At 34.9% G+C, this 19,807-nt stretch overlaps 2 protein-coding genes across 2 annotated transcripts; both read left to right on the forward strand.

The window, feature by feature from the left end:
• The first annotated feature begins 10,926 nt into the window (after nucleotides 1-10,926).
• On the forward strand, nucleotides 10,927-11,851 carry LOC118587910 (olfactory receptor 8D2-like). Its single transcript, XM_036194077.1, is given in 2 exon segments — nucleotides 10,927-11,204; nucleotides 11,206-11,851. Coding segments are annotated over 2 exon segments (918 nt in total). The 5' UTR covers nucleotides 10,927-10,932.
• A 5,931-nt stretch (nucleotides 11,852-17,782) lies between these two features.
• LOC118587901 (olfactory receptor 8D1) lies at nucleotides 17,783-18,712 on the forward strand. Its single transcript, XM_036194057.1, has one exon. It carries the CDS (start codon nucleotides 17,786-17,788, stop codon nucleotides 18,710-18,712), a length of 927 nt encoding a protein of 308 aa, XP_036049950.1. The 5' UTR covers nucleotides 17,783-17,785.
• The last annotated feature ends 1,095 nt before the right edge of the window (nucleotides 18,713-19,807 follow it).

Genomic DNA, 19,807 nt, shown 5'->3' on the forward strand with positions numbered 1-19,807 from the left:
AGTATCTCTATTAACCTAGAGCCATGTTTGCTTTACTCAACACTTACCCATTTTCCTTGCTTCTTTTCTCACAACGTTTACATAGATAATTCTATAACTGAGACATTGAGAACCAATTAAAACATATTACTTTAAAATTATCCTATATGGAAATATGTTTATTGTTGAATAAATACAATTGATTTGATAAGCAATTAGTCAAATAACATCATCAACTTACAATGTGAGGTAGGAGGTTGATTATGTCTCTGGAACCTACTTTGCAGTGTGTATCCTTGGTGTCACATTAGAATTCATATGACACAGACAACGACTCAGATGTTCTCATAAAAATATTCTAATGTACAAAATTGGTGAGGATTTTCGAAAAACGTGTTTCAACTATTCTTTCATGTTTTCAGCAGCCGCTGCAAAATCTGCACCAATTTCTACTGCTGCAAGAGATTGTTAATGACAAACATCAATGTTATCCAGTGTAAACATTTGCTCAAGGTGAATACCACAGGGAACACTGCCTTGCAATATTTGATCTCAGTCTCTGAAGTATCAAGATTTTTTTCTTTACTGTTCTTTGTATTTCTGTTATAGTTATCAGTTGATGTAGTTGGCACTGATTAAACATTATTTCTGTTTCTGCTAATGGATCATGAGTCTCTTTGTTCTGAACATAGTAACATAAGTTAAACTGCATGGCATAGTTCTCATTTTTGTTTGTTTTGCTTTTGTATGAGGCATTATTGTCAAGATTGAAATTTTATGTACTCTAAAAATTTCAGAAGTGGTATAAACATAAAATTATGAGTACCTTAATTAAAAATTTTCAGAAAAAGTAAATCATGAGTAGATAGGTTGTATTTTTATGGATTTACAGCAAAAAACCTTTAGAAATCATTTTAGAATTGCTACTGTGGCATATCAGCACATGTAGAATATGAGAATGTTTAACTTACAACAACAGACAATTCTATTTTGATCTATATGGTAGAAAAATGCCCTTTTTTGGTTGGTTTGAAATTAAAAGTTTTATTCAAATATAGGAATGTGATACTATGATTAGTTTGTTTCTCCAAAAAAAAAAATGCAATGTAATACTGAGTAAAGATATTTGCTGCAGGTAAATGATGCTGAAGGAATATGCTTTATTATGTTCATGGTGAGTTTCAGTGGAAATTTTTCTGGAGTGAAGAAATAGTTTCTAAATCTAAACTATGTTACAGTTCACCAAGTAGGAAAAAAACATCAAAAGTAATAACATTTCTACTTTCTTCATTGAGAATGTTAACATTTCATTTTATTTTACTAATTCAAAGTCTTGCACTTGTTTAAAACAAATGAATTAATAATATTTATGTGGAGACTAATAATTCAAAGAATAAAATGACATGGGAAACATTTTCAACTTTAGTCAGTAAGAAAGCATATTGAGATCCATGCCGGTAGGATCTTTTGTCTTTCAACACTCTCACATTTTTGCCATGGTGGGCCACCCCCTTGTAGGGCCCTAAGAATACCTGTTCTGAAACCTCCCACACCTCTCCCATGTGTCTTTGTGCTGTCATTCTTTTTGTGCAACTCGTTTAGATAATATTTTAGATAGATATAGTCACTCTAGATAATTACACAGGGTGCATGAAAAAATCTAAAGTTCACTGTAAGAAACCTTAGCATAAATCCAAATCCAGAGCCTTGCCTCATAAATACAGAAATACTTTTTAAAAACAGAAAATGAATTACCACCTGTGGTTAAAAAGTATATGCAACAATGGAAGGTATCAGGGTACCAAGGATCTTTGCTAAAAAATTATGGATTTACAAAGCATATTTTGAGCATCCAATTAATCAAATCCAACCCTAGTCTTGGCTTTACTTTCACTGTGTGAACAGCTGGCCATTCTGTAGTTTATACCACAATAGGCATAATGTTTACTTTTTGTAGAATTTACTCTCTTAAAGCACACTTATATCTAGCACTAGGAAGATGTGAGAATGGGTCATGAGATCAGTAACTATTAGCCATGTAATTGAAAGATTGAGAAAGTCTTTGGAAGATAGGTTGGTATCATTATCACTGAATTTGTTTTGAAAGGTGCTGTTTTGTGTTTAATGTATCTTACGACTCACAGTTCATATCTGAGGAAAAAATAATTTATTATGTTCTTGAATGTCTTCTACACACTTAAAAATGCTTAACATCATCATGATTTTAAAAAAGATATTTAGACAATAAAAATACCAAGGTACTATAAAAAGGTGACATATGTTGACACTAGAACTAAATGGAAAGGGGTAAGAAATGTGTAATCATTGAAATTAAAAGGCAGAGAGGAAAATTTAACATGGATCTAAGGAACATACAGTGCCAAGAGGAAGAAATTAGAGTATCTAAAATAACAAAACGACAGTGGGGTGTATGTGTGTGTCTGTGTGCCGGTGTTTGTGCCTGCATGTGTGTATGAGAGCGAGAGCGAGGGCGAGGAGGGCGAGAGCAAACTGAAAACTCCATACAGAGAAAATTGGCAAGTCTTTTGTGGATCTGTAATGACCAAGAGTCATTCCAAACATTAAAAAAAAGACACAAATCATACACATGTTAAAAATAAACCTCAATTATATGAGGCTATATAGATATCATGGAAAATTGTGATGTTTAGAAAGAAAACAAAATCTCATTCATACATGCATGTTCTGTATGATTACATTTACTGACCTGCTACACTCTTTTTTGCCCCTCTCACTCCGAAGGAACATTTTTTTCTTTCATTTGTTTTATTGATATAATGAACTTAATTAGGTTGTTCACAGGAGTATCAATCAACCTAGAATCCTGCATACAGGTAAGCTGATATGCATTAATAATCATGAAATACAGACATTCTAATACATATACTAGGGCATTCATTCACTAACAAGACCTTCTCACTGAAACAGTGAACAGAGAAGCACACTTTAGAAGTAGGAAGTAGAAATGAAAGAAGGTAAAAATGACAAAATGTGGGATGAACTTGAATATGTAGGTAAAGTTAAAGAGGCGTTTTCCCCAGAAAATAACAGAAACATCAAGCATATTTCACAACAGTATGACTTTCATGATCAGAGAGCAAGAACACACAAAAGGAGGTAGATTAGTGACATAGTAGTTTCTAATTCTTCAATTATTTGAGAGGAAGTTATGCATAGTTTGCTTTAAGCATAGCTAATTCAAGAGTAGTCAACAAAATTCAGGGGCGACCTCTGAAATGTGAGAATTTCAAATGTGAAATGAAAAAGGAGATACAAACAAATCATATTTAATTTAATAAGAGAAACAAAAGTGAAAAAAGGTTGCTAAACAAAAAGTACAATAAAGAAAACACAGTATTAATAGAACCTAATATACATGAACAAGAGTGACAGAAATGAATGATGACAGAAATGAATGATGACAAAAATGAATGATGACAGAAATGAATGATGACAGAAATGAATGATGACAGAAGTGAATGAAACAACTCCGAGAGTCACAAAACTAAAACTTTACCATAAAACAGGAGGATGTTAATATAAGTGATGAGCAAAAATTATAGGACAAATATTACAATAAAAGAGGAAAATTAGAATATGTTTAGAACTGACTCTGACAGGGGCGACTAAACTGTTTGACACAGCTAAAGTAGTGCTTAGTACTTGTGGTGTTTGAAAGGGAGTGTCACTGTTAGGAGGTGTGTCCTTGTTAGAAGTGTGTCACTATGGGGGCGGTCTTTGAGGTTTCTTTTTCTCAACTTTCCCTCAGTGTGACTGTTGAGTTCCTGTTACCTGCAATCACAGCTCCAGCCCCACCTCTGCCTGCATGCTACCATATTCCTTGCCATGACGATAATTGACTGACCCTCTGAAACTGTAAAGGAATCCCCTCAATTTAAATGATTTCTATATAAGAGTTGCTATGCTGATGGTATAGTTTTACAACAATAAGAAACTCTTAAGACAGGGCAACTATAGCCTAGAGTTATTTTCATTTTTTAAGAAAAAATTCTGACTTTAATATGTTAATCCTGGATTGCAAACATCAGTATAAACTCAAATAATAATAATATAGTATTAATATTTTAATAATAATACATTAATACAATAATATTAAATGTACTATATAATTTAAATGATAAATATTTAAGAGAAGTTGGACCAGGTGGTACATGCCTGTACTCTCAGTAACTGGAGAGGTGGAGGTAGAGGACAGCCAAAATATAAAGTGAGTTAAAGGTCAACTTCAGCAACACCCTGCTTCAAATAAAAAGTAAAAACAAATCTCAGTATGTATATAGTCAATGGCAGAGCAATTGTCTAGCATATCTGACCTACATCCATACATTCAATCCCCAATATAGTCAAGCAGATATAAAATATATGTAAACACACATATATATATATATATATATATATGTGTGTGTGTGTGTGTAAATAAATATATATATATATTCATATGTGTGTACATACATACATATATATGAATAATAAAAATAAAAACACAGGAACAACAAAATTAAAAATTGATAATTGAAATGACTAATAAAATGAAAAACAAAACCAAATTATTAAAGTAACAATTGAGAAAAATTTAATATATATTAAAAATCAAAAAGGGACTGCCATCATGTGGTCTCAGTTGTCAATATAGAGTATTTGTACTGAACCATTTCTAGTGACACGGAAGTAGGTAACTGCCAGCCTATTTCACTAGGTAGAAAGGAACTAATAGCAGTGACCTCTGTAAGGGCCAAGTACTACTGCAAAGTTCAATTGTAATTACTAAGAACAGAAGTATTATATCACTGGCTATTCCTCTGCCTTTCTAAGTGATCATCACAAACATACTCCCAAGGTGGACAAAAGCTGGCTGGAGCAAGGAATGTATCTACACAATTGCCAGTATCTTCAAATTTGGGGTGCACACACAGATTTCTTTTCAGACACCAAGCAAGATTCATGAAACAACTTCAGGGTGTTGGTGAGGTTTTGCTCCTGTTGCTTTGAATTGTTAAAACAGTTCAGTGAACCCCTCCCCACCTGAGCAGATACCACTCCATCCACAACAGTTCAATTTAGACCTGATTAGAGGAGGCTTGAGCAGCACCTGGAGTGGAGCCTCTGGCATCCACTGCCCTTTCTATTAAAGGCGATCTGGTTCCACCTAGGGATTGGCAAATTCACGGGGCATTTCATAATTCCAATGCCTCATTCAGGCTATTCATCACACAATATGCTGTTAAAGAACTTACTCCAAGTCAAAGCAAAGCCTTAATGTTGAACAGAACAAGCACCATTTGAATAAAAAGGTATTCAAAGGAACAAGACTATCCCCCACCCACTTTGCCAAATGCAGTTGAGACAGGAGTGAAACAGGAAATGAGGGAAGCCCTCCTAGCTTGAGAATATGTCGTGCAGTTCAGTGAATGAGTGCAGCGGAGGTGCAGGTCAGTGTTTCCTGACCAGACTGCATGCCACTCTGGTCAACAATGTTGGCGTGATGTGAGCTAGCCAGGAGCATGTTGGGTGATTAGAAGTTTGAGATTTTTGGTCAAACTGAAGACTTATTTGGGCATCAGAAACCTTAACAAGTAATCTCTCACCTTGAGCCACATACTTAGCTCAAAGTATGCTTTACACCCCCCGCCCCAAATCTGTTTGGGGTTAGGGTTTGAGAAGTGAACGGAGGCATGTGAAGAGGTGTGTTTAATGGCATACTGTACTGGAATACTGAAGACCTGCAGCAGATGCAAGTTCCAAGTCTTGTTATAAATTTTTAAGATTGTGAAATTATCAACATGCACATGAATCAAGTTTTAATACAGTGTCTGGGTGGAGGAGGCTATCCATTGCACCAGTTCTTTCTTTGGGTTCTCAGGCATGGTTAGGCAGTGTAAGAACCCTGTGACATTAACATTGAATAAAAAGTAAATCTATGAAAAAAAAAACTCAAAAAGGGAAGCATACTCAGAATTAACAGATATGTATTATATATCTTTAGGATATCCTGAAATTGGAAAACATAGATGAGATGGCAAAGTTTTAATAAACCATTACTTATCAAATTATTATTTTAAATGGTCTGAATAAACTTCTAATCAACAAAGATAGAGATGTATTAAAATCCCTAATTCTCAGCCTCATATGCCAGGCATAGTCTTATATTGAACTTCTAATAAACTATAAAATAATATTAATTCATGCTTTTTAATAAATGTTGGCTATCTTGAATTTTTAAAATAAATTTACCAGTATCATCAACCCTGAAATCATATATAAATTTATAAGTAACATTAGGTGGACCAAGCAGATCTCATGTGTAAAATTAGGAATATATATATATATATATATATATATTTAGTGTATGTGTGTATGTGTATGTGTTTGTGTGAGTGTATGTGTGTGTGTGTGTGTTTCTGTTTGTGTGTCTATTTAACAATTAAAGAAAAAGAGGCCATGAATTAAAGGAAGAAGAAGAAGGAAATACATGGTAAATGTTGGATTGAAAAAAGGGAATGGAAAATGGCACAATAACATTTTAAATTAAGAAAATAAAAATAAAATACAAACTGTTTAGAGGACAGTTGCACACTGGAAGTCACAATAATTATGAAAGGCTTGTAAGACTTGTGCAAATGCAAGCCAGACCATATTCTAGCATTGAGAGTGGAGCTAAACACAAACTCCTACCCCTAGCCTTGGAAATATTGGCAATTGTTAGCTGCTAAGGAGGGAGAGACAGTTTTCTCTAAGAATGTATACCCTGGTAGCAATAGAAGACAGCACATAAGATTATGTGGGCATCACCAATTAATCTTGAAGTTAAAATAAGTAAATAAATATAAATAAAACTGACAAAGTTGTGTCAAAAGGAAATGAGGAGTCCAACACAAAAGATTTTTGGGGGTGTGATTATGACAAAAATAATCTCAAAGAACTAATTGTTTTTTAAATTGAAGCTAAGTGTGGTGGTGCATGCCTTCTTTGGAGGATGGGCGAGGAATATCATGAGTTTCAGATGAGCTTGGGAAACAAGAAAATCCTGGCTCAGAATTTATTTTGTTTCAATAATACATTTGTTTCAGAATATATTTAGTTCATCAATAAGAAAATATGAGAAAGGGATACTAGGAGCAAGATCTCACATGTTTTTGGTGGTCAATGCTTTCACACAATGTTCAGGATTATTTGGATCTAGGTCATAAAGCATAAAGTTGGGATTTGAACAAGTAATTTAATGAAATTCGTGAGGCAAGTCTTATCTCACAGGAAAGATGTTCTAATTGCATTTAGTCTTTAAGCAATCGTATTTGAGGCACTGTGTATCTTCACAGATTCTGTAATAGAAAACATATAGACCAAGGAATAGAAAAATCTATTATTTCCAGGGAGAGTAAAACCCTTTAAAACTGACTGACAACTACTAGAGTAGAAACCTTATAACAAAAAAGAATAAAATGTAAATAATTTGTAAATTCTAGAGTACTATAGGAAAACAACATGGGATATATCACTGAGTTGTGTTAATAGTGTTGAATCATGAGGTAGTGAAATGTTACTGAGATCATTAAAACTCTTGTTTGCTTTCTTTATTAATTGTGGATTGCACAGGGGCCAAATCTTCTGAGAGTTTGTGCACCTTTGGGAATGGATTACTTGTGTATTTCTAAATCCAAGACAAACATTTCCAAATAACGTAAGATCTCTGTGTTTGAAGCAAACATCTTAAGATAAGTATATTCAAATTTCTCAGATGGTTCAATAAGTCTTGAATGATATCTAACTGGTACTGTTCAAATAGTCTTAACAATAATTAGTTCATCAATAACATAGATTTATCTTGCTAATCACAACACCATACATTCCAAACTTTGAAAATTAATTTCAAACCTACATTGTCTCATTTAATTCTCAATAAGGAATTCCACACAATAAATTTACGATTAAGGTAACTAACATGTAGTTAATGACTAAAATGAAGTAACTCAAAATTTGATGCCATGTAGTATAGCTCCACAGTGATGTTAAAATTTTTAACACTATGCTATATTACTTAGGGTATAACATTTGTTCTTTAGATTATGTTCACTTCTTTTTACATGATTTCAAACACAACCATTGCATAAAAAATCCAACTGCTTTAAAAACATAGCATAGAAAAGTGAAATCAAGGATTTAATATATTCTCACTTGCTCATTGTCTGCCTGAATGAATACTCTTCTAGTCATATGTTTAAAGGTTAGGTATAGAAATGGTTTCCATATTTTATTTTAAATAGAGAAGCAAAACATCAACTTTTATTTTCATTTTGGACACACATGTATTCTCTCTCTCTCTCTCTCTCTCTCTCTCTCTCTCTCTCTCTCTCATATAAAGGTATAAATGCTGATTATTTCATGGATAGCTTAATAGACCTTGTGAACACCGGTATTCTAACATAATGAATTTCACTTACTTTTCTTGGATACTCCTTTGTGCATATCGAGATTTGCAGCAGACCAGTGATCTATCTAACACCATTGCATATTATTCTGTAGAATTGTGGGTGCCAAAACAAGGGGAGGAAAAGATAAGAGCCAAAAATCAATATCTCATTCTCTGCCTACAGAGAGCACATGTCCTATGCAATTGGATGATGCTCATTTTCATTTCCATTGTATATGATATTTTATTTCTAGTCAAATATTATAAATATATAATATCTTGTCATTGCTCCTCTGTGACTTCCACTATGATTTACTTAGGAAGTTTAAATATTGTGTCAGGCTCTCTTACATTTTTGAGATAACAATGTTAAAACACATTTTTGAAAATTATATTTACAAGAACTATTTGGAAATATCCCTGTGGACTCTATCATTATCAAATTTTCCGAGATCTAGATAAATTTGCACTATGAGGACTTAGGATTTTTCAAATGATTTGGTAGCTCCCTTCCATTAGGTTTAAACTCCTCTTCTTAAAATACTCAGCTGGGATTAAGGGCTTTCACATGTCTCCCTAAATCGTTCTGTTTGCTCTTTTATTTTGACCTCTTGCATTTGCAACAAAACTATTTCCTAAGAAAGCAGGATGGTAAAAGTGAATAAGCATGAGTGGATAAGAGACTGGATCTTAGTACATGGATGTTATGATCTCTATATTGGTTTTGTATAGCTATTTTCTGATACTGTTTTCTCACCCTGAGGTTTTATCTCACAAAATAAGCATCTCCAGATAAGTGAGATGGTCCTGCTCATCTTCTATTGGGCTCTGCCCAAACATACAGCAATGGGGTTTGTTTGCTCCATCAGATGAGCAATTGAAACCTCAAAATCATCTGTAGTTTATCTGGATGACTCTTCCTTGCAAAAGGAAATCCAGCCAGTAATGTTTGTACCTAATCAAAACCGTGTTGCCTATTAAATGCCACAAACTGCTGTCAGCCTCTTTCTGCTGTGCTGCATGGTATAATGGCCTTTCTGTCGGTATAAATTAAAAATCTCTCATCTCATTCATATGGTTAACTGATCAAGTGCAGAGCATCCATCTGAAGATACTTCACTCTGAACAGGACTGAACATCTTAGTAACTCTGAAATTATTCTAAAAGTATGGTCCATTTTGTTTTGTTTTCTGGAACAGGCCTTTGCTATGCAGCTCAGGCTAGAGATTCACTTTTTATTTTCCATGAATCAGATTCATTACTCTATTCTTGAAGATAATATCATATTGAATCAAGTTCAATGATATCTCACCAAATCTTGCTCTAAAATACACATATACATTTGATACATTTAAGAATTTGTAGAAGGACTTAAAATATATTGAAACACATCTCTCTACTCTTCTTGGTTCTTAAGAATGTTTTTATACAAAATAAAAGTAGTTTATTTATTGTAAACATGAATGTTTTCTCAATTTATTTTTCTCATTCTTTAAAACAAAATTTGTGCTTTAAAACCATATCAATTTCATGACATGATGTCTTTTCCTCTGTTGTAAAATTAGGAACTTTTATTTATAGTAATATTATTAGTATATATTACTGTAGTATGTTATTTGCTTTTAAACCAGAACCTCTTTTATTGTGTCTGTACTCCCAGATTTAGACACACACTTTATTTTGTAGGTGCTCCCAGGTGTAGTGACTGTTATGCTGACTCATATAAAGCATTGAGAAATTAAAAGGGATTTTTTTTTAGAATATATAAGCTATATTTGGAACTAAAATTACATAAAGTTGATGATTCCTTTGTTAAGTACTCAGGCAAAAAGGCTTGATATTCTTATTTTAATTATACAAACACAATATTTGGTCTGATTTTGTGCCTATTGTTACCTGAAGAACTTATAGAGTTACATATGTCCAAAATGACAAGACATAACATAAGAATGTGCACTCAATAAGCTGGGATGCAACAAAGACTGTTAAATACAATGTTTATCTATAACACTTTAAAGCCCATGAGGCATCAACCCAGACAGAGAATCACAGGAAACTAAGTAATGCGAAAAGTAGGAGAATTGGTTTCACTCAGGAAGGAGAAGAATGCTTTCCTCTCCAATACCAAATGGTCATAACTGAAAACGTACATCCAAGTGACGCAATACAGGGTGAGGAATTTGTAATAAAGATATATTATATGTATATATGTAATAATAGTATATATATATAAAATCTTGTAACAATAATTAATGAAAAGTGGGTTATGAATTTTAAATAGGACAAAGAGAAGTATATGGGTGGGCTTTCAGGAAGAAAATGGAAAAGGAAATGTTGTAATTATATTATAATTTCATAAAATAAAAACGTTTTCCTAAAACTGTTTATGAATTAATGAGGTTATCAGAGATGCAATCCATCAATAAGAATAAGAAATTAATAGTGACCACCAACCTTTTCTCTCCATTCTCCTTATAGATAATATTTTATAAGTACTGGCTACAATGAACGATTCTTCAGTGACTGACTTCATCCTTGAAGGGTTAACAAAATGCCCAGAGCTTCAGGTCCCACTGTTCCTACTCTTTCTTGTAATATATGTTATCACAGTGGTGGGAAACTTGGGCATGATCATTCTAATCACCATCAGTTCTCAACTTCACTCTCCAATGTATTATTTTCTTAGTCATTTATCCTTCATTGACCTCTGCTACTCCTCTGTCATTACACCAAAGATGTTGGTGAACTTTGTATCTGAGAAGAACGTCATATCCTTTTATGACTCAGCTTTACTTCCTCCTTCTTTTAGCCATTGCAGAAGGCTACCTCCTGACAGCCATGGCCTGTGACCGCTATGTTGCCATCTGCAGCCCACTGCTTTACCACACTGTCATGTCCCAAAGGGTCTGTTCCATAATGATGGCTGTGGTGTACTCACTGGGTTTCTTTGGGGCTACTGTCCATACCACATGCATGACAATGTTGTCCTTTTGTGGGTCTCATCTTGTCAGCCATTATTTTTGTGACATTCTGCCCTTGTTGTCTCTGTCTTGTTCCAGTACCCATATCAATGAGATACTGCTATTTATTATTGGTGGAATTAATACCCTAGCTCCTACACTGGCTGTCATCATCTCTTATGCTTTCATCCTAAATAGTATTCTTTGCATCAGCTCCACTGAAGGACGTTCCAAAGCCTTTGGTACCTGTAGCTCCCATATTATGGCTGTGGGAATCTTCTTTGGGTCTATAACATTCATGTATTTCAAGCCACCTTCCAGTAATAATATGGAAGAGGAGAAAGTGTCCTCTGTGTTCTATACCACAGTGATCCCAATGCTGAATCCCCTAATATACAGTCTGAGAAACAAGGATGTAAAGAATGCATTGAAAAAGGTGGTTGGGGGAAGGCAGTCATCCTAAAATTGGGAGATGAAAAAAATAAAAGGTGAGAAGTTCTCATTGTTTCTTTGTAGATTTCTTTCCTCCGGAAAACACAGTCATCATTATTTGAGAAATGATTATTTTATGTTTGAGAATATGAGACAAATTTGTGCATTATTAAGTAATATAATTTACTGATGGATAGTGTAATCCTTGTAAATGTTTAAATGGAATAGAAATTGATGGAAGAGGAAAGGTTGGGACATTGTATTATTTTGATTATAATAAAAATACTGCTCTCACTGGCTTGATAGTAAGATAACATTGGTTTGTTTAAAGAAATGTCTTCCTGAGTATTGGGTACATGAATTCATTCATATACATGTTTATCCCTTTATTGCCACAAGATGGAGGCTAGAGTGATGCGAACACACAGCAGTGATGCGAACACACAGCAAGGCATGCTTGCACCTCTTAGAAGCTCAGAGCTATTTGTATATCTCTTCTCTTCTTACCTGTTTGAGGAGTGAAGGGCTGTCCAAGTATAAGTTTGGGTCAGTTAATTCTAATTTTAAACATGTCTCTTGAACTGTTGCTTAAGAAGTTCCTGTAAATTTAAGCCACCACATATAAGGAAATCATTACAATAACTGTAAAATGTCTACTGAGTTTAGGGCAATGCTTAGTCATTTTGATATTACTTCTTAAAATTGACTTCTTTCACATTTAACCTCATAATATAAGCTGTGTGTAATCAAAAAGAGTTGCAGTGATAGAGGAAATACCACAGAATGTACTAGATGATGACATAGAAATGGAAAATGTGGAAAAAAGCCTCAGTGTCCTCGAAATGAAAGCATGTTCTATACCTACAAATACTAAATTAAGAAAAACTGACATTATTTCCTGCAGCTCATCTGCCATCTGTTGTTGTTCAGTTTTCATGTTTCCTTCAGTTGTGTATGTTGCAGCTTTTCAACCTCATCAAATTTTGTTTCAAATGAAAAAGTTCATGTATAGTATTGTTAAATTTAATTAGTTTTCTTACAAATAAAAATATTTAAGACTGAAGAAATCTACATGTTAACTAAGAAAAGGCTGTATCGGTAAAATGCCTCTTGACACTGAATAGCACACAGCATTAGGAAAGCATCCTGGAAGTGGAAGAGGAGGCAGAAAGAGCAGAAGAGCCAAGGGGATGAGAACTCCAGGAAAATGAGGCCCTCTCTGTCAACAGCATCAGCTCCCATATGAACTCATAGAGACAGAGGCAGCATGCTCAGGGCCTGGTGGAGTCTGCACCAGAGGGTATCCTAGAGCTGAAAGGAGAAATGGACACACATGCCCCACCCTAGCCTAGAAGCTGTCTCTAGTTGATAACCACTTGCAAATAAAAATTTGGTCATTCTTGTCTCATAATGCTGTGATAGGGATTTTTTTAAACTTAGGTTTTAATTTATATCATGCAGATACACACGTGTATATATTATAGCTTCCAGTTTAGTGTTTTTCTGGGATTCCTGAGTATGTAAATGAGTGGATCTCTGCATCTCTTATCTGTTTCTTGTTCCTTTTCTTGGGCTCTTTTCCTTATGTTTGTTTAATTTGTCTTATTTGATTTTTAAAGTCTAATTTCCTATTATTATTATCCCGTAGAAGGTTGTTTGTTTCCTAATGTGAGACAGCAGGGGGTTAATTCAGATGGGATGAGAGATGGGCAGGAAGTGTTAGGAGTCGAGGAAAGGGAAACCCTAATCAGGATCTATTATGTGGAAAATATATTTTCAGTAAGTGAAATAAACAAAAACAACAAAAGCAGTCAGGCCTGTGTATGATCCAAGTGCTCAGATGCTGAAGAAAGATCATATTAAAGCTGAGTCCTTGGGCTACACAGCAAGATTCTTCCTCAACAACAACCACAACAAGCTACAAATAATGAAAGAATGAGGTAAGGGGAAGAATCTGTGTAATGGCAGTATTACAAATCTCTTAATATGTTGTTGAGGGAAAATCTTCAAAATCTCAGAGTATCTGCTCTTGAGGCAATGAGAGAACCTGCATGTTTCAGCCCAGCCACATAGTAATGATTACTGCAATGCCTAAGACCCTGTTTACATCCTCCTAATGAACAAAGCTCCTCTCTTAATACTTCTCAAATAAACTCTTAACAGTTGTTTTGGCTGGTTTTGTGTGTCAATTTGACACAAGCTAGAGTCATCATAGAGGAAGGAGCCTTAGTCCATGAAATGCCTCTTTGAGATTCAGCTGTAAGGTATTTAGTCTTGTAGTTATCACTGGGGGAATTCTAGCCCATGGTAGGTGGTACCATCCCTGGGCAGATGGTCCTGGGTTCTCTAAGAAGGTGGACTGATCAATCCAGGGGAAATACAACCAGCAAGTAGGTCCCCTCCATGGCCTCTGCATCAGCTCCTGTCTCCAGGATCCTGTCCTGTTTGAGTTCCTGTCCTGACTTCCTTCAGTGATAAACAGCAATGCTGAAGTATAAGCCAAATAAATTATTTCTTCCTCAACTTGCTTTTTTGTCATGTTGTTTTGTTGCAGCAAAAGAAACCCTATCTAAGACAACAGTTTGTTTTGTTTATGTTACTCAAAGCCAAACAAAAGAAATTATCCTCTGTATAAAAAAATAAAATAAAATCTTAGTCAAGAACCAGCAATTGACACCTGACTTAATTTTGCATCTTCATAGATAACTTGTAAATACATAGTAATGACTTTCTTCCCAACTGCCATTACTCTTGGGACATATGAGGCCCAGAAGTCATTCTTAACAGGCTGTTCTTAAATGCTGGGAACTCTAGGGGATTGGTGTAGGTATGAGTGTTTTCTATTCCCAGTAAGTACAAAGTTTCAGAAGCATCACATAAAAGCTCCATATCACACGACACATGATTATAGGTCCTGGGAAGCTAGATGTCATCTGCTTTAGGACACTGATAGTTTATTCTATTAGATGAATATTGATAATTTATTTGAGCCAAAATATTAATTCATCCCTTAACTCTAATGTGTGTAAGAAAGCAGGAGACATTTCTTTAAACATCATAGTAATCATCTGTTATATGAAAAAGAAAGCAAGCAATTTCTAAGAACTTCGCTTTCTGTGCAGGACACAGGTAAGTACCCTGCCCTTCTACAGGATGTATTGACTAGTGCCTCTGTATCATGCTCATTAACCTACACATATCTCCCAGAGAAAGCAAGCCAGGGTAAAGTCAACCTTAAATACATCATCTCTTGCTAAACATAAATATCTGCTTCCTTGTTAATATTGAAGTAGTCATCTCGGACCATGTGAAGAGAGATCATTAATTCATCCACCCCAAACTGTCCTTATTTGTTTCCTTCTGGTTTCAGAAGCTCTAGCCACAGTGTACCCTCTGAGGGAAAGGTTGTTTCAATGTGACAATTTCTCTCAGGATTCCAGAATACTCCTTGGTACTTCTCATCTTACTCTGAACTTCCAAAATTAGGAAATGCATAAAATCTAAATAATCAAAAGAGTTAGTATAGTTTCCTCATTCTCATTTAGGATGAAGGAGAGATACACAAATCTATAGTCCTCATTTCAGGCTGGTATATTTTCACCCTGTCACATTATATGACCATGTTCAAATTTGTAATGTATAGAAAACATTGATTACTGTTTTGTATGTTGAATATTTACATTGCTGGCTTTGGTTTTTCTTAAGGATTCTTAGAAATTTGTATTGTTATTCTCACTTCTCACTTCTCATTAAAATTCATTAAATGATTTGTCCAAAAAATCAGACTGATCAGCAGTGAAGTTACCCTTTGAATTTAAGCCTTTGCTGAATCTCAATCTATCTGTAATTTCAGCTTTTTTATATAATTTGCCTTTTTGTTTTCCAAAAGATATGTCAAATACCAAGGTTATGAAATTGAACAGGTTTGTTTATAGCTGGACTATTCAATGATTTCAAAACACACATGTTCACTCTGGCTGTCAAAAGATTATGGAAAAACTCATTTGAAATCCTGAGTTTCTACTTGTTTGTTTTGTATTTGTCTTCACAGATCAGCTTGAGACTATAGTGTAGAACATGTACCTCAAAGCTGTTTATACAAGTGGTTCTTCCCTTTGAGTGATGCTTTGGGAGAAAATTACTTAATTTTTCCCAGTATTTTATATCCCTTTTAATAAGCTCCTTTAAAGCCAGAAACATCTATTTTCCCCAAACTAAATTTTCTCCAAAATAGATAAAATTCTGGGACAGAGTGCTCATTGCTATAATTATTCTCTTGCTGTATTAAGATGTCTAGGATGAGCTCCATCCTCAAATAGTTCACTGCAAAGGGACTCTTTGCTCCTCCTCATGCACATCATCAGGAATTCTCCTTTGTGGGAAGCTTTAGAAATCTGGGACATTCTTTGACATCTGAAATGACTCACATTGGCAATCGCTCACCCCCTCAGGTTTGTCATGATTTAGATGACAAATGCCAGTAAGATATCAACCATGACTTATATAATTTGGTGAAATGATTGTTCTGGAGACATATACTCAGGGCTCAAATCTCAAATACACTCAAATTATTTGCTCCTGGATTTCATAATCATCCTTTTTTCCCCTCAAGCAAAAGCCATAATGTAGAAAAAATGTGTGGAAACAACATGTCATGTGTGAGGAAGAAAGAGGTAGGAAAGAGAGAAAGGAAGAAGAGGGACTGGAGGAGGTTAATTGCTATCTCCAGCTGCCTTTTCAAACTGTACTCCAAAAACACACTCTGTCATCCAATATGTCTTCATCCATAAAACATTTCACACTCAAAATGGGTGGACCCATTGGACTGTGATGTTTCTTGAGGAAAGATATGTAGCATAGGTATTTATTTGTTCAGATCCAGGGTCAAAAGCATTGTGTGAATCAATTTTATAGTAATAAAATTCTTCCTAGCATGCCCAACAGCAAATGCTCCTGTCTTATAATGATTGTCTGTTTTTATGGTTGTAAGTGATGGCTTCTTTGTTTATGACTAGGGTACTAAGCAGCTGACACTTTTGAGAATGGTTGATCAGGAGAAAACTCTCCTTGATAACCTTGGGGTAAGAAACTGTATCCTAGGAAACTATGTTTCATCTGAATGCAGTGAAGAAACAGCTGTGTCCTTTACCAACACTGTAGGGATCCAGGAGGATTTGCTTGACTACTCCAGGTTAGAGTCATGTTCCTTCATGGAGTAACTCAATTATTTTTAGATATGTGAATATCTAACTTCAGTACAGCTGGATATAAAATTTATTTCCCATGCAGTGGGATTATGGATCATTTCTTTTTTGTGAGTATTTTGAAGTAATCTCTGTATAAAGAAACCAGAGAAACAGTGTTAGAATTTTCCATAATCTTGTCAACTTTTTATTCTTATTTTATTGAAATTATATTTGGTTGAATCACTTGGCTTTTTTTGTTGTTGTTGTTGTTTGTTTCTTTGCTTTTCAGAAAGGGTTTAACACTAAAACCCAAGTTGATGTTATACTCTATGCAACCAAAACTGGTCTCTAAGCAACATCAGTCCTCTGTCTCTGTTCATTGAGCTGTGATGTTAAATACATGAGTAAACACACACAGCATTTTTACTATTCACCTGTTAGCAAACACTTCCTGCTCTCTGTAGAAGAAATTCTTTTTTATTTTGCTGCTAAATCCAGGAAGCAAATGTTTCTAAGTTAGTAAGAAAGCACTTAATTTTGGGAACTAAAATAAAAACTGAGTTAGAAAGTTAAAGACGATCTTTAGAGATTCATTGAATAAAAATGAAAACAATCCCTTGGTAACCTCTAATCTCTTTTTGAAGCATTGGTTTCATTTGAAAGAGGAATAAAAGCTTTCTGTGATATAATTTTAAATTGCATTTGAGATCAGGCATGTTCACGGTGGTATAATAGTAAATTAAAATATTATTTTCTATTTTCATAGAAATCTTCAAAGGATGGGCATGGGAAATCATTCTACTGCAGCTGTGTTTGTGTTGGTGGGATTAACACAGCAGCCAGAGCTCCTGCTGCCCCTTTTCCTCCTGTTCCTGGGAATCTATGTGGTAACAGTCATGGGGAACCTGGGCATGATCCTGCTCATCACTGTCAGCCCACTGCTGCACACCCCCATGTATTATTTCCTCAGCAGCTTATCCTTTGTTGATCTCTGCTATTCCACTGTCATTACACCCAAAATGCTGGTGAACTTTCTTGGGAAGAAAAACTTGATCCTCTATTCTGAGTGCATGGCTCAGCTCTTTTTGTTTGTGATCTTTGTGGTGGCTGAGGGTTACCTCCTGACTGCTATGGCATATGATCGCTATGTGGCCATCTGCAGACCATTGCTTTATAATGTGATCATGTCCTCAAGACTCTGTTCCCTGTTAGTTCTGGTTGCCTTCATCCTAGGCCTTTTGTCTGCCATTGCACACACAAGTGCTATGATGCCACTGAGCTTCTGTAAATCTCACATTATAAACCATTATTTCTGTGATGTTCTCCCCCTCCTCAACCTTTCCTGTTCTAACACACATCTCAATGAGCGTCTCCTCTTCATCATTGCAGGATTCAACACCTTGTTTCCCACCCTATCTGTTACCATCTCCTATGTCTTCATCTTCTGCAGCATCCTTCACATCAGGTCATCAGAGAGCCGGTCCAAGGCCTTTGGAACCTGTAGCTCTCATCTCATGGCAGTCGGGATCTTCTTTGGGTCTATCACCTTCATGTATTTCAAACCTCCTTCAAGTAATACTCTGGAGGACGAGAAGGTGTCCTCTGTGTTTTATACCACAGTGATCCCCATGCTCAATCCATTGATTTATAGTTTGAGGAACAAAGATGTGAAGAAAGCCTTGGGTAGATTCTTGGTGGGGAGATAAATCTTACTGTTGGAAAATGATAGATGCCAGAAGAGAATTGTTGTATTGAAAATATGTTCTCTATATTAATTTTTACTTCACCCTTGTAATATGTCCTTATCAATATTTGTGGTTCTGGGGTTGACATCAGAGCAACCTGTATATTAGGCAAACATTATATTTTCTGGCTACACTGATATCTATAATTTTTAAGTTGTTTTACTATGTATTGTTGATTGAGTTTTTCCAATAAAATGGAAATTATTTTGTAAAGCATTTATTAGTACATTGAGAGCAAAACTGATATTTTTATCATATAAATGAAATGACAATTCAGATTTTTCTCTAATGTCAGTCTTCCCCTCTTATGTTCAATCATTGCTTATTGATATGTTTCTGTGTCTGTAGTTTTGTGGTAAGTGGTGTGGTTCCAGGTATCCTTCCACTATATATGAATAACTATGAGTGGATATCTGTTGTGTAATCTCAGTAAACTTAGTTCATGAGTACAATGATTGTGTTATAGAGGATATACACATACTGATTTTCTCTCTATCTTCTACCTCTGGCAATCTTTCTGTCCTGCATCTGAAATGTTTCTTGAGCCTTAGAGAGCATAGTAGTACAAGTGACTTGCTTAAGCTTCATATCTTATCTATCACTTATTCTCAGCATCCCAGGCATCCATGAGTCTCTATTTACTACTGTTCAGTGTAAATGTAAACTTCTCTCATTAGTGTTTAGAGAAGCTTTTGCCAAACGTATAAAAATAAATGTTTAGAGAGCAGTTTGGAATTATGTTTATTAGGATAATTGGTTATTTGTCATAATTTCATTCCTTCACTCTAGATAATAACACAGGGTGCGTGAAAAATCACAAAGTTCTCTGTAAGAAACCTTCGCATAAATCCAAATCCAGAGCTTTGCCTCAGAAATATAGAAATAATTTTTAAAATTATTATTTAAATAATAATGCGAAGGCATTAGAGCAACAGTGATTTAGTTAATAGATTATGAATTTACAAAGGATATTTTGAGCACCCCTTGAATCACATCCAACCCCTGACCTCAGCCCTACCTTCACTGCACAAACAATTGGCATTCTTTAGTTGATAC

The sequence above is a fragment of the Onychomys torridus genome, chromosome 7 (genome assembly GCF_903995425.1).
Source record: "Onychomys torridus chromosome 7, mOncTor1.1, whole genome shotgun sequence".
NCBI classification, from domain to species: Eukaryota; Metazoa; Chordata; class Mammalia; order Rodentia; family Cricetidae; genus Onychomys; species Onychomys torridus.